General features: G+C 48.2%; 1 protein-coding gene and 2 pseudogenes across 3 annotated transcripts; 1 reads left to right on the forward strand and 2 right to left on the reverse strand.

The window, feature by feature from the left end:
- Positions 1-1,806: 1,806 nt before the first annotated feature.
- LOC139364420 (golgin subfamily A member 6B-like) lies at positions 1,807-7,039 on the reverse strand. 3 transcript variants are annotated; one of them, XM_071100982.1, is made up of 9 exons: positions 6,713-7,039; positions 6,357-6,436; positions 4,965-5,040; positions 4,441-4,532; positions 3,969-4,157; positions 3,778-3,880; positions 3,591-3,694; positions 3,348-3,501; positions 1,807-3,261 (listed from the first exon to the last, which is right to left on the reverse strand). In XM_071100982.1, exons 1-9 carry the CDS (start codon positions 6,819-6,821, stop codon positions 3,047-3,049), a joined length of 1,122 nt encoding a protein of 373 aa, XP_070957083.1. In that variant the 5' UTR covers positions 6,822-7,039; the 3' UTR covers positions 1,807-3,046. The 3 variants fall into 3 exon arrangements, with proteins under 3 accessions (XP_070957083.1, XP_070957082.1, XP_070957084.1); XM_071100981.1 differs by having other exon boundaries at positions 3,969-4,184; XM_071100983.1 differs by lacking the exon at positions 3,969-4,157 and having other exon boundaries at positions 1,808-3,261.
- Positions 7,040-7,560: 521 nt separating this feature from the next.
- On the reverse strand, positions 7,561-14,353 carry LOC105491033 (golgin subfamily A member 6A-like; annotated as a pseudogene).
- On the forward strand, positions 7,890-8,873 carry LOC139364149 (uncharacterized; annotated as a pseudogene).
- Positions 14,354-15,757: the final 1,404 nt, after the last annotated feature.

Below are 15,757 nucleotides of genomic sequence, written 5' to 3' on the forward strand. Positions count from 1 at the left end.
AAATTGGTAAAAGTCATTTTAAGAAAACTTGGCAAATAAAGCTGTGGACTGGAATTGACATCTCTTTCTCTACTTTTCCTTCCCCCAGTTTCTTTGTTTTAAACTACAGTATTCATATTTTAAGATGTTTTAACTTATTTCACAACATTAACATAGCAGTTATATTTTTCAATAGTTATATTATTTTAAAGTGACTCTGTAAGATAAAGGTTTAAGAGAAAGTATTATGGATAGGGCTGAGTTACATTTTCACATTTTTCTAAAAATCTGCTTTGGTTTTAGAGCTGATTTTTTTCATTTCTGGAAAACCTATCAGGTTTAATCAGATACTCTAAAAATAATGACCATATATTGCAATCTTTAAATATGTATTTTGATTCCTTAGTTCCTACAGAAATTCATATTTATTCAGTTGAACTCACATTTTAAAATTCTATATTTCTGATGAACTCTAACCTTCTAATGTTGCCTTCTAAGCAAATTGAAAGCTGTCTTATACTGAATAAGAAAGAGAATAAATACTTGGCTGAATGAGGTATCGCAAGAGACTGTATGCACTTTGAAGACTTAAGTTATTGTCATAGGATTTCCATTCTTTCTAGCTTTTTCGGAAACATAGGACAAAATATCTACACAAAGAGTGGTATTTTGGTTAATACAGTACATTTCTTTTCCAGACTGACATTCAGCTTCAACATGCCAGTGTGTGATTTCACCCATAGGTACCTGATGAGCACATTATTGTCAGATTGGTTACAGATGCTAAACGTGATCTGAAGGACATTCCTAGTCATTTATATTTATCAAGGCAAAAGTGAAGTGATTTGAACTATGAAAATTCCTTGAAATAATTTTTCAATGTATTAGGTAAGCCCAGTTTCAGAATGATAAAGAAAAACTGTTAGACCAAAGAAGGTGGCTAATTAACAGTGGTAAGATTTCTAGCCCGAGGGTTTAAAATGGACTTAAAGTAACAGTCTTTCAAGTGAACTCAAATAATGCAAAAGCAGCAAGTTCACAAAATAGAAGGCAAGAACAGGACCTTAAGTCCATTTTAAATACTCAGGCTAGAAATCGTACCACTGTTAATTAGCCACATTATTTGGTCTAACAGTTTTTCTTTATCATTCTGAAACTGGGTTTATCTAATACATTGATAAATTCATACAATTTGGAAGAGTCAATTGAAGTCACAAGGACCCAATATTTGCACTCTTTCAGTGAATGCAGGCAAATCTGTTATTCCATCTGTAAAATCATATTATTGCTCTCCTATTAATGTCATATTTATAAAAGTATCATGAGGATGTCAAATGCTGAAAATGGAGATGATCTAGTGACTAGAAATGCCCATCCCAGGGAGTGCACACACATCTCTCCCTACATCCTAATAATGTGACATATTTTCGAACATAGACATTAGAACTTCATGAAGTTTTAGCTGTTGATTCTTTCCCAAGCATCATAAAGTTACAATTTAGGCAATGTATGACTGAAATAATTCATTCATCATGTATAGGCACATGAACATAAATATGGCAAAAAAATACGCCTCTAAGTGATACCAAGAGGTATAAAAACATATTTCACTCTTCGTAAAGAACTTTGTGAGGAAATAGAACTCTGTGATTGTATAGACACTTTTCCTCATAATACTTTGACTTTCACAAACAGTAGATTGTACTGCAGTCTGTAAACATTTTAAGTTGCATAAACTTCTCCTTGATTTTCAAATATAATACTGTCTACTAAAACTCCTTTTTGTTTCAACTAAGTACTGTCACATATATTAGTTTATGATAATGTTTGTTATTTTTAAAGTATTTTCCATTCAAGGACAAGAAGTAAATTCCTATTTCAGAGTAACCAATGTGGTTGAAGAATAGGTATTAGCCAGAGAGGTCTAGATGGTAAAATCAATCTTCTAGCCTCAAAGAAGCTCCATGAACATAGAGGAATGCCAGGTGTCACACAGCTTTCCTTCACTTGAATTCATTCTTGACTAGAGCCTGTATGCCTGTTCCAGGGACATTTAAACTCTGAAAGGATTTCTTATGATCTTTACTAAATACATTAAGAAGAATATCAACCAGTGCCCTTTTGTGTACTGTGACATGTAGTCACGTGATTAAAACAGGTAACATGAACTCTGACTTTAAAATGTATTGTAGATATAAATGCTCTAGGCTGGAAAAGGTTTTCCACATCCACAGTCAATGATGGGAGCCTTTCATTCCTCAGAAAGAATACCTTTTTTTTAGGTCATCGAGAAAGAGTACAACTGCTGCAGCTCATGCTGCGATATCTTCATGAGCCCAGAGCACATACAAATCCTAAGGGAACTACCATAGTACTGCGCTCATTCTTGACACCAGAACAAATGAAACACACTCTATCCTGCACACACCTGCCAGAGCAGGCCACTTTCCTCTTCTGTGAGATTTAAAAAGCTCCCCAAAATGTTATTACTCCCATCCCCAATACACAGAAAATAGGGGAAAATCTGTTTCCAGTTCTCGGCCTTTAAACAACTCTAAATGTCAGTACTCACAGTGGCATATTACAAAGTAAGAAACAGTGTGCACTTGAGGGCAAACCACGTATTGAGCTAATGAAGAGCTCACTGTGATTAGGAATCGATCAAACATAATAGCAGAACATAAGCAAATTTTATCTGAATTCTGTAATGAGTATACATGCTGCAATAACATTTAAAAAGCATGGCAGCCTATTCCAAACCAGCAAGAATAGTTTTGTGCAAATAGTGGGTCTTTGTGTGTTTGAACTCCCACCATGTAAAGGCAAACTCGATATGCGAGCTAATGACCTACAATTATCAAATTAAAAACAAAAATGTTGAAGGATGCCAGAGTGAACATCAGGGAAAGACCCACTCTCCCTTAACTTTCTACAAATAAATTTAAACTGTAAATTAGAAACATAAATAAACATGAGGAGCTCTAACATTCAAATGAAGTAAATGAATTGTGTAGGAGATTAACCCCATAACTTTTGGTTGTTGTTTTTTCAATTTCTTGACCAGCTCTTAGGTGATGATGATGTTTATCTCTCTGTTCTCGGCTGCCCAGTAAAAGAATGGCATGCAGGGTTTGCTGGCCAAGCCTGGGTGCTCCTGGGTGTCCTGCGTTACAGGAAGCAGCTGCACGATCTTCTGTGAGGTGGGGTTGTCACAGGGAGAACCCTCCCTGGCCTCTCCTGGTGCAGGCTCCACGCTGTCCACCACGCTCACCTCATAAAAATCTTTGGAGAGAGGCAGGTGGGGGTCTGAGTGCAGTGTGAGCCTCCCCTGCTCCTGCCTGTCCACCCCGCCTCAGGGATCCACTCACCAGGCTGCTCCTCAGCAGCCCCAATCTCCTGGGGGGCTGGGGCCCCTGGAGCAGGCTCATCAGCAGGGTTGTGGGCAGCAGGGAGGAATTTGTCATGTCCCTCATGGTCACCCACAAGTGTCAACAGCAGCTTCTGCAGCTCCAGTAGATTCACCTGAATGGAGGGGTCCTCAGATGCCACTCTGGATCCAGCGCCAGTGCCCATGCTGACCCCCACCCCCGCAAAGATGTTGCATGCCCTACCTTCATCTCCTCCTCGTTCTGGTCCAGCCTGATGATATCCTCCATCTCCTGGTGCCACGTGTTTGGCACTGCCCCTTGGCTCCCATATATGGTGATGTACTCTCCTGCAAGAGGACAGGGCTCAGACGCTGGGGCCCCTCCAATGGCCCTGCAGCTCCCTGTGCCCATGCCGTGGCCTCCCGCTCACTCATGCCGTCTGTTGCTCCAGAGAGCTGGATGAATCCAAGCTTTAGGTTCTCCACCTGCTCCATCCTGTCCACCTTCTCCTTTCGGAGGTCCATAAAGCCACTCTGCAGCCAAAATAATCTGGTCATATCTCGGGAGTGACCTGTCCTGCCCCACCTTCACTTTTCTTGGCCCATGCCAGGACTCACTCACCTTCACCTTCTCCATGGCCTCCCTCAGGGCCCGGTAGCTCTCCCCACACACAAACTCAAACACAGTCCCTGAGGCTGGGGCCTCTCCTCTGGCTCCTTCCAGGCCGAGGCCACCAGGTGAGCCAGGTGCAGGCAGCACAGCCTTCACACCTTCCGCTGCCCACATAGCCGTGCCTGCTCCTCCTGGAAACTGGCTCCAGCGGAGTTGAAAATGCCACTTGAAGGCAAGAGGTGAGTATTCTTGTAGGGGCATACACAGAACAAATGGGGCAGGGAGGTGGAGCACAGCCCCTTCCCTTGGGGCCTCAGAGAGTGCACCTGTTGGTCACAGGTGAAATGGTGTCTGACCACTGGCTCCCGGAAGGGGTGAAGGTCCAGAGAAATCAGAAGGCGGGGAAACCAAGAGCATAAGGGGGCCTGGGAGGGACCACAGAGGAAGGTGGCAACGTGGGCACAGGGAAAGTGAGACTCACCGTGGCTTCCCGGCTCTCCAGGTCCTCTGGGACACTCGGCATAGGCCGAGGCACCCCCTCCTCCTCACTGTCCAGATGTCCTCCTCCATCTCCTGTGGGGAGGTGGCCAGAGGGGTCCTCAGACAACCCAACAAGGGAGGCACTGTGGGCCCACCTCTGTCCCCACCCTCACTGTGTAACCCTGAGACAGCCCCTCCCCAGAGGGGAATGAGCTGCTGTTCTTTATTTTTCCTTTTAAGAACCGAGATCTTGCTATATTGCCCAGGCACAGTCACACTACCGGTTGGTGCGGGAGTTCTGACCTGCTCCCTTTCTGATCTGGGCCAGTTCACTCATCCTTAGGCAACCTGGTGGCCCCCTGCTGCCAGGAGGTCACCCGATTGATGCCGAACTTAGTGCAGACACCCAGTTGGCAAAATGACCAGATGTTCTAAAGGTCTCTTCCAGCTCCTTGATCCTATGCTGCTGACAGTCCCCCCTTCCTCCTGGGGCTCTCTCCTCTTCCCCTGAGTGGTCTCCTGTACCTTGTCCAGGGAGAGCCATGAGGCTCAACTGGGTCTCCAGCTGTTGGTTCCACTGGTTGGCAGCTTCTAGGTGCTCCTAATGGGATGGGAAACAGAGTGAGAAGGCATAGAGGTTGCCAGGTCGTCCCCCTCGGGGGCCCCGTCCTCAGCAACTCACTCCCCTGGGTCTCCTGCAACTTTTGGCAGGCCATCTCAGCCACCGCTTTGCCCCGAGTTTCCTGCTGCTGCAGGTCCATGAGCTGGGTCTGTAGTGGTAACTGCCTGTGCAGCGCCTCCTTCTCAGAGGTCAGCTGCTGATAGGTGGTCACGTACTGCTGCGGGTGACCGAGGTACTAGTCTCGCTGCTGCTGTGCAGACTCTGAGACTCTTGGCTCTTCAGCTCCAGCTGCAGGAAGGCCCTAGGCAGGAGGGCACGTGGTGGCTGGCTTCCAGATTCTGGGCCCATTAATAGGGTAACGAGGGCACTGTGGGGGCTCTGTCACCTGCCCAGGCCCCTGGCCTCTTGCTCCAGGCCTTAGAGACTTCCTCCCTTGCCTAGAACCCCATGCCTCCTTCCCCAGCCTCAAACCTCATGTCTTCTTCCCACCATTTAAACTGTAGACCACAGACTTGTGGAAAAGCAGAGGGAGCCAATCACCATCTGCTAAGTGTGCTCCATGCCTAATGCTTTCCATGTGTTCTCTCATTTAATCCCCAGCACCTCCATAAGAAAAATGCTAACTTCCTTTTGAAGCTAAAGAAACAGAGACTTAGAGATGAAAAGTAGTTGAATGGTGACCAGTGGGACTGAGGCCAGAATCCAGTTCGAATCTAAGGAGGCTTTTTTGTTTTGTTTTGAGACAGAGCGTCACTCTGTGGCCCAGGCTGGAGTGCAGTGGTGCAATCTCAGCTCACTGCAACCTCCACCTCCTGGGCTCAAGTGATTCTCATGCCTCAGCCTCCTGAGTAGCTGGGATTACAGGCATGTGCCACCATCCCTGGCTAATTTTTTGTCGTTGTAATTTTAGTAGAGATGAGGTTTTGCCATGTTGGCCAGGCTGGTCTCAAACTCCTGACTTCAAGTGATTCTCCTGCCTCAGCCTCCCAAAGTACTGGGATTACAGGGATGAGCCACCATGCCCAGCATAAGAAGCCTCTTATACCACTGTCTCTTCCCCTGTGATTGGGGGAATCCATGCCTCTAGCTGGGATGATGATGTCCAGACCTGGGAGGAGCCCAGGGCTACCCACCTCTAAAAGTCAGAGGGCAGGAGGCAACAAACAGACATAGGGCTGCCCTGGAGCGTGCTAAGGTCACTTGCTCTGCAGTTGGAGCTGCCTTTGGCCTGGCACCTCGCCTCCCCAGAGGCTGGTACCTGTCTCCCAGCCCTTCTTGGATGGGGCAGAGCTTACCATCTCCTTCACCTTGCTCAGCTTCTCCTGCAGCTCCTTTACTTGCTGCTCCAACTGCAGTGTGCTCTTGTTCTCATGTTCTGGACAGAAAGAAGCAATCAGTGGCCATCCACTGCAGCTGGAGACCCCAGAACTTGGTGTCTGTCTCCCATGTCAGCGGGAAGGGTGGAGGCAGGTTAGAAAAATCATCCCCTCTCCCCCACAGCCATCAGAGGAGGGCCTGATGAGCTCTGGCTCACAGATGCCTTTAGCAGTACCATGTCATGTGAGGGCTACACTGCCCCATTTTACATGTGGGGAAACAAAGGCCTGGAGGGCTAGGGATGAGGGCAGGCTCCCCAGGTGGGGCAACCTACCAGGTCCTTGAAGCCGCACTGTGGCTTGGCCAGCTGCTTGTCGAGCTTGTGGTTCTGGGAGAGTGTGCATCTCTTCTCCTGCTTTTGCAGCCTCTCCTCTTGCTTTCATAGCCTCTCCTCCTTCTCCCACAGCCTCTCCTCCTGATCCCACAGCCTCTCCTCCTGCTTTTGCAGCTTCTTCTCCTCCTTTCGCAGCCTCTCCTCCTGCTTTTGCAGCCTCTCCTGCTGCTCCCGAAGCCTCTCCTTTTGCTCCTTGCTCAGGAGACTCAAGGCCTGATTGTTTTCCACCTGGGATTGGAGTTTTCCCACCAAACTCTCCACCTCCTTCCTCAGGTGTTTGGCCTCATCTTGTAGCTGCTCCACTTCAGAGGGCCCTGCTGGGGGCACTGGGGATGGGGGCTCAGCTGAGAAAGGAAGCAGACAATGAGGGCCTCTGGATTCCCCAACCCCCGCCTCTCAAAAAAACCAACCCTACTCTTGACGCACAGCTCCTCTGAGGCTTCCCAAACTTGGCCTCACTGCTAATGATTCCTCACACCCGATGGAAGCCAATTTCCCAGCCATGTCAGATAGAGAGCACTGTGGGTGGCTGACAACGGGCACTCCTTCCTCTTTGCTGATGAGGACCCTAAGGCTCATGGAGATGACAAGACTTGCTGAATCCTGGCACAGACCTCTTTTCCACTGCCTCAAATCCCTTCCATCCACCCACCTGCCTGGGGCATTCTAAGCCACCCCACAGCCCTGTGATGCCAGTCCTGCTCCCAGGTCACACCATTCCCGTTTTACAGATGCCCAGAAAGATGCAGTGACCCATCTAAGGTGGGGGCTGAAGGGTCAGGTCTCACCTCCATCGACATTTTCCTCATCCTCTCCTGCCACCGGGCCCTCTCTCCTTTTATATGTTGAGCATATTCATCTCTCTCTAGCTGGACTTGTTTAAGTGACTCTGTCACCTGCAAGAATGGCCACAGAAGTGAGGAAGGGCTGTCATTGGTCCTCACCTGCTCCTGGCCACCTGGGGTCATCTTCCTTCCACATCCCTCCCTCTGCAAAGCCTCACCTGTGTCACGTGTGCGTTCAGCAGCGCCCGCTCCTTTATGGTCTGCTGTAACTGCCGCTGGAGGACTGCTTCACTGCGGCTCGAGGACTGGATGGTGAAGAGTGAGAAGTTTTGATGTGGGGAGCCCGGGCAGTGCCCCTTAAAAGGGCTAGGGCTAGGCTCAATATACAACTCGGTCAGTAAAGATCAAGGCATTTCCAAGCCCGTGGCCTGGTTTTTAAAAGAACTCAGTAAACTTGGAAGGGACAGGGAAAGAGATTGAATTATAGCTGGCTAACAGAGGCCCAGAGAGATCAGATAATATTGCTAGTGTTATTACTACCACTGTTTGAACCTTAACGGAGTGCTTCACCAGGTACCATGCTAACAATCCTATTTAATCCTCACAACCACCATATGAGACAGTTACTAGGATTGCCTCTATTGTGTACATGAAAAACATGCAGTATTTGAGGTTAAGTGCTTGTCTAAGATCACTCAGACAGAGCTGGGATTTGAACATCCAGGTATACCCAATTCTCTAAGCCCATTTTTCTTGTTGTGGGTAGCGGCACAGGTAGGAAGTGGGAAATTAATCTTTTGTTCGCTTTTTGGAAAGAGGATACATTCACATAGTTCAAAACTCAGAAGGTACAGAAGGGAAGTGTCTCCCAGCCGCCCTGTTACTCTCTCCTGAGGTTTTTATGAACCCTTGCAGACATGTTTCATGTATATTATCATAGTACATACACACACACACACACACACACACACACACACACACACACACACACATCTTTCCTCTCTCTACAGAAATGGTGACATACTAAAGGTACTCTTCTGTACCTTCACAGCACAAGTACCCAATACCCCACCTAGGACTTGGCCAAGGCTACAGCCAGGTAAGGGCAGGGCAGGCACTTGGCCTCCGAGTTCTGTATCCAGTGTTCACTCCCCACAGTGCCCCCAACTCACCCACAGCAGCTGACTCAGCCCCAGGCTGCCTCTAACAACCATACACAAAAGCAGTGAGAAATGAGCATGCTGCCTTCTGGGCAGGACACTGCATCCTGCAGAAGGGACCTTTAGGCTCACTCCTGCATCTGGGAAGCCAGGCTGCCAGGGAAGGGGGCAGCTGGTTGGACTCACCCTGTCCTCTTCCCACTGCTGTGCAGAAACAGCAGAGAGAGCCCGCTCCAATTCTTGAATACGCTGTAAGGAGGATTGCAGGCGGCCGGCCAGATCTTGGACTCTTCTGTAATGAGAGATTGAGATGAGGTTCAAAGGACTCCACCTAAAGACTTGTCAAAGTGCCAGGTTGAAGGATGACGGGGTGCCCAGATTCCCACCTTCGAAGTGTCTGGCGGCACGTTTAGTATGGTAAAGGGTGGTCTTCAAGTCTGCCTTTTCCAATGTGAGGATGTTGATTGTCTGGAATTGAACGTTTGGGAGAAAAGCCAAGCAAGTGCTGAAAGAGACGGAAAGAAACATTCTCCGGAGGACAGGAGAAAACTCCCCACCCTCCACTCACCTCTAACTGCTCCGTCTGTGCTTTGTGTATGTCATTGTTTGCTTTCTTTTCCTGTAGGAAGAGGAAGACAGAGCTCTTACCCAGGGGAGGCAGAGATGGCACAGCAAGAGACATGCCCCCAGCATGCCACCAATGCCCCAGGACAGGCACACCCATGGGACCAGGTTTTCAGGGGTGAGCCTTCTTCCCCAGGCTGGGAGTGGGTGAGACGAGACTGGCACCTCTACATCTGAGTGCCCCCCAAACCCAGCAGTCATGTTGTGTGCAAAGAAATCATGTTACTTCTTCCAGCTGATGTTCCACTTGTTTCTTCTGTTGTTTCTGTGGGGAGAGTCAAATTCAGGTGACTGAGGGGGGGGCCCCTCAAGTCTATTGCCCAAGCCAGGAAGTTGTAGGCAGGGACCAGGAATGGATTTTAAAGGCAAAGTTCTCAGACCCAATGGCAACATGAACTGGTCAACTCTCCTCAAGCTCCCAAAGGCAGAGGATTTGGGTCTTTGTGGGTTTTGCCCACAGCCACAGAACTCACAGTCTGAATCTGGATTCTCTCAAAAGACAGTAACACAAACCTCTAGAGACGGAGTCTGGGAAAGGCACACCCTTCTGCCAGCTTGTGATTTAGAAAGATGCGTTCATTTGACAAACATTTAATGAGCATGTAAGAACCAGGTACGGGTTCTTCACAGCAGAGATACAGGACAGAAAAGGACAGACAGGAGCCCTTGGCCCTGAGGTTTCCGTTCTAGGGACCTTGAAATCTCGGACTCTCAGAACTAACAGAGACCTTTGATGCTCTACCTCCTCCAGAAACAGGAGCCCAAGGAGGAGAGGTGGCTTGTCCAGACTCAAGGAGCAAATTAGGGACTGAGTCAGGACAGAAATACGGGGTCCTTGACAACCAGTCAGACTAGTACTTCCCTGAGAGGTGACAACCCCAGGGCGTGTGTGGCAAGGACTGGAGCAGGGGTGTCTGAAGAAGAGAGAGTTGGCAAAGAGGGCAGCGACAGAAGAGCCATGCTGCATGCTCCTTGTTCTGGGGTTCCCCCAGGTGAGGACTGGGTGCTCCAGCTCCCCATTTGCCCTTGGCACCAGAGGCCCTCCGCCCCTTTCTTCAGAGCCCCAAGGGGAAACTAAAGCCCAGGATTGGCAGCATGGAATCAGGGGACCCCAATGGACTCTTACCAATGATTCTGTTTTCAGAGTTGATTGATGGTTGCGGAGCTTGAGTCCAGGGCTACTGCTAGTTCTTGGTTCCGGCTCTGATGCACATGCAGAGAGGAGGAGTAGGAGGAGGATTGCGGGGAGAGGTAGAGAGAACAATCATTAGGGCTGGGGTGTGTGTGGGCTGTCTCAGCTGGTAGAGGGGCACCCAGCTCCCGCTGTGAGAGGAGGTTGGAGGACTGGCCTGCAGGGTCACTGCGCCTTGGCCCAGGGCCTCTTACCTCCAGATCCTTCAGGGTAGCAGATGATGCAGGGGTAATAGAAATGAGAAATTAAAAAAGAAAAAAAAAACTTACATGGGAAACAGTTATGGATATAGAGAAAGTATAAAAACAGCAAAGGGCCGGGCATGGTGGCTCATGCATGTAATCCCAGCACTTTGGGAGGCTGAGGCAGGTGGATCACTTGAGATCAGGAGTTCAAGACCAGCCTGGCCAACATGGTGAAACCCCATCTCTACTAAAAATTCAAAGATTAGCCGGGTGTGGTGGCAGGTGCCTGTAATCCCAGCTACTCAGGAGGCTGAGGCAAGATAATCGCTTGAACCTGGGAGGGAGAGGTTGTAGTGAGCCGAGATCACACCACTGCACTCTAGTCTGGGTGACAGAGTGAGACCCTGTCTCAAATAAAATAAAATAAAGCCCCAAATCCCACATGTCTGCTCTGTACATTATTCCCAAATTACTTTTAAACTTTAAGGTATGTCTCACCATTTCCAAGATAATAAAAGATGCAGGGAAGGAAAAAACCCAATCAATCAAACAGGTGAAGAAGAAGACATAAACAGGCTGAAGGTTAATGGCAGCAAAATAAAATAAGCCAGAGGCAAAGTATCCCCCAAACCGGAGAAGCCTCAGGGGCATGCACAGCTGGAGAGAGCAAGCCAGAGAGGGGTCCTGGCACTGCCTCACCTTCCACTTGTGCAATGGGGGAGCGCTACCCCACTGGAATGGTTAAGGTTGGACACCAGCACCTTCAGAATGTCCTGAATCTATAGGAGGTGACAAGGGGATAACAAGGGCAGGGGGAGAAAGACAGAAGTGGCTTAGAGAGAAGCAAGAAAGTCAGGGTAGGAGGAAGATGTGGGTTCAGGAAAACGAAATGCTGAGGAAGAGCAGAGGAGATTAAAACCATGGCCTGTGCCATTCTTCCAAATGGCCACCTGCTGCCTTGCCAGGGGCAGGAACAAATAGATGGAAAAGTCCACTGAGCGATGCAGTCAGAGTGGAGTCACCTGACCAATGCAGCTCTTAACACACTCACTGGACCCCTCTCCTCAGTCCCAGGATGTGGGCGATGAATCTGGTAATGCTCCAGACCTCCACCTCCGTTAATAAAACCAGACTTCTGAGTAAGGGTTCACTTGAACTAAGAGGGCTCCAGCTAAAAAGCAAGTTTGAAAGACACTGATCTTATCCAGTATCATCTTACAGAGGAGGAAACTGAGGCCCAGGGGAAGAAGTGATTTTTCTGTGGTCACCCAGCAAGCTGGTGGCAAGTTAGATCTTCTCTTACTCCTAGTTCCTGGGGTTTCCTCGCCACACACTGGAGCCCCCTTTGGTGACTCCTAAAGGGACAGCCTGATGGCAAGTGACTGTGCTCACTGGCCCAGGTTCCCCTTGAGACTGGGGATGAGGAAAATCAAACAGCAATGACCATTTCCTGGGTGTCCTGGGTGTTTACAGCAGGCCATGTACTAAAGATTAACATAAAAACAATAAGAAATCTCATTTAAACTTCACAAATGGAAGTCAAACAATACTACCCCTATTTTACAGATGTGAAAAAAGAGGCCCAAAGAGCTCAAGCAATTTGCCATAAATCAGATTCCTAGCAGATGGAGAGGGAGGATTCAAACCCAAAATTCTTAACCAGTACCCGGCAATCTTAACAATTACCCTCTACTGCCCCTTGGACCCCCTGTACCCAGGAGCCTGGCCAGCCAAGACTCACATCCCCAGGTGAGTGGCAACCACCAGAAGTGGTTGTCTCAGGGCTACGGCCAGTTTTTTTCTTTTTCATCTTTGCTCCTGCCGGAACACCAGGGCTGCTCCTCTGCTGATATTCTTTTAGCTGTGGGAAAGAAGAGCAGTCATACTCATGAGGACTACCAGCCCCTACAGCCACATCCTCCTTTACAGTTTTTACAAAATACTCCTATACACCATCTGATTTAATGCCACCAACAACTGTACAAGGTGTTGTCACAATAACTTAGTGACTGAGAGGGATTGATATTATGGCTAAAAAAAAAAGTCGGGGGGTGGCAATAATGGAACTTAAATTCAGTCTTCTGACTCCAAGCTCTGGGATTTTGCCACGATTCAGCAGCTTCCAGGGACCAAAACCAGAAGCAGAGGTAGAAAAGTAAACATTAAGTAGGCAGGAACTGTACGCTATGTGGTTTAGTCATACATCCTCACACATCTGTTAGTGTGAAGAAGTACACCAGTACCTCTCAAACTTTATGTCAATGTGTCCTCATGGCAGAAGGCAGCTTTTTTGTTAAATCTGGGAATTTATCAGAAAGAGGACAACCCAGGCCTCATTTCAGAGAGAAGTCTGGTATACTCTTAGAAACGTATGTGACAGTCATCCCTAAGTACATTAATGTTTTTTCTCTCTCAAGAGAATCAAGGGAAACTGATGCTTCAGAAAGATCTCCCACATTTATCCTGTGGCACTCAAAGTACCCAGGTTGAGATGATATGAGGAAGATTCAAGCTGTCAAGTTCAGTTTCCCAAGATCTATTCCACAGAAGATGAGCAAATCTCACTTCAGAGATCACTGACTGAAGGGCAGTCTGGTCCCAGAACCGTGGAGAAAGAATATGAGGTGGAGAACTCAGAAAGTAATGTTAAAGTCTCCCTGGAGAGTAGAAGCCTGGGAGAAAACCAACCCAAACCTGTTCTCCCATTGCCGCCCAGAGACACTGTCAACGTTTTGAGCTCATGGGTGACGTGTAGGCTTTTCACATTGTCAATGTCTATGTGAAGGGAGTAAGGCAGCCTGAAACCTGTTGCTCCTAGGTCCTGTAGTCCCCATTCCCCTTCCACCTGGAAATTTGTGCTGCAACCAGAGCGTAAGATCAAAGGCCGGTCTTGCAGCAGTAATGACAGTTCCTAGGGGGACTGTGACATCACTACATTCCACTCCTCCTAGGGTAGGGGGAACCACATCAGTGCAATGGCTGAGTCGCTGATCAATGATGGGGGAGGGGGACATAGGGCTGGGACCCAGCTCCTTGGAGATGCCAGCCCAAGGAACCGAGGGAGGTTGGGCTTGGGTCAGCAGGAGAGGAGAGCAGAGTCTACAGCAGGGAACCCCAGGAATCACCAGCCCAAAGTCACCCAGGGATGACTGGCAATGGGCGGGTGTTGGGGCTGCAAGACCCAGGTTCTTGGTGAGGTGAGCCCAAAGAACCCAGGGAGGTCGGGCTTGTGGCAGCAGGGCGTGAGGGCCGAGTATGGAGTGGGGAGCCCCAGGAGTCACCAGTCCAAAGTCACCCTGGAGTGACTGGAGAGGGCAGGAGCTGGGCTGCTTGCTGAAGGGGTGGGGCTGACTGCTGAGACTTTGGTGCGGGGAGCCCAGAGATGCCGGGGTGGAGGGACCCAGCCCAGTGTGCCTCAGGAGTGGTATGGACTCTGGCAGAGGTCTGGTCATTGGAAGGGATCTCTGGCTGGGTTGAGGGGCCAAGACCTGGTTCGTTTTACCTTTTTCTTGGCTGCTCCCAATTTGCTCTGACAAGTTTCTTCTAACATCACAGGGTTGGGAGGGAGGCAGGGTTGGGGCCACATCAGCAAACACCTCCAGTTATCTACCAGGCAGCTGTGTGACTGAGCCAGAGGAGGGGTAACCAGGGCCCCACTAGAACACAGAATAGGGGCGTGGCCTTAATGCTCCAAGCCCATTGGTCAATGAGAAAGATGAAAGGGAAAGGAGGTGTGGCTAGGCAGCAGTGTGTCCAGAGGAACCTGTGGCATCACAAGGAAAACTGCCTCTGCAACTGCTGTCCCCACCCACTTGTGGAGAGGGGCGGGGCCTGCTTAATCCAGGAGATGGGATGGGCTGCCCATTCCAGGAGAGGAGAGGGGCCAGCTTTTGCTTTAAAACTTTAAAAATAAACTTCAAAAAATATATGTGTTTATTCTGTGTACATATGTGTTCTCTGTGTGTGTGTCCACATGTTCCTCAGTGCTGTCTTCATTATCCAGCTTCTATGCATGGTCTATGATTTTGGCCTACATTTTTCATCTTCAAATGGAGTACGATAATTACCAGTATTACCTCAACTGAGACACAAATCCTATAAAAATGGAAAATCCATAGTATGTTTGATGATTAATGAAAGAGGCTATATTATCCAACATTCCAATAAGGTAAAATAATCACAATGATTTCTCTCTTTTGGAAAAACATTTTTCTTATTCTCCTACATTATTAAGATTTTTTTTAAAACAAGAAACATGTCTAATATCTTTAAAAACACAAAGCTTTTGGGCTGGGTGCTGTGGCTCACCTTAGGTCAGGAGTTCAAGACCAGCCTGGCCAAAGTGGTAAAACCCCATCTCTACTAAAAATACAAAAACTAGCCAGGTATGGTGGTGGGTACCTGTAATCCCAGCTACTCGGGAGGCTGAGGCAGGAGAATCACTTGAACCCGGGAGGCGGAGGTTGCACTGAGCCAAGATCAGACCACTGCACTCCAGCCTGGGTGACAGAGCGAAACTCCATCACCAAAAAAATAAAATAAAATAAAGAAAAACACAAAATTTTCAATTTAATAAGCACTCAAAGCTCTTTTCCATTTTAAAGCAAATACAAGGTCTCTTTTTCTAGAATCACCTGGCCTCTCTAAACCTTGCAAATGAAACTGAATTTCTCACTTGATACTTGGCTAGGACTTATAGTCATGAAAACCAAGAACTGTGTTATGTCACTGTGTATTGCTTGTACCTGAATTCCACACTAGGCTGAGATCAAGGGTTGAATCTTTCATGATTTGCTCCATAACCTGTGAGCTTCTTTTCCCACACCAAACTAAGCTATTTCCTAGAGTTCTACAATTTACAGTTAGTAGACAAGAGTGGCTCTCAGTAATGTAGTCTCTGGACTAGCAGCACCAGCAGAACCTGAGAACTTTTTATAAGTGCAAATTCTCAGGCCCCACCCTGGACCTGGTGAATCAGAAACTCTGGAGTAGGGCTCAGCAATCTGTGCTGCAGTAATCCCTCCAGATGTTCAAGAACC

Source organism: Macaca nemestrina, chromosome 7 (assembly GCF_043159975.1).
Source record: "Macaca nemestrina isolate mMacNem1 chromosome 7, mMacNem.hap1, whole genome shotgun sequence".
Lineage (NCBI taxonomy): Eukaryota > Metazoa > Chordata > Mammalia > Primates > Cercopithecidae > Macaca > Macaca nemestrina.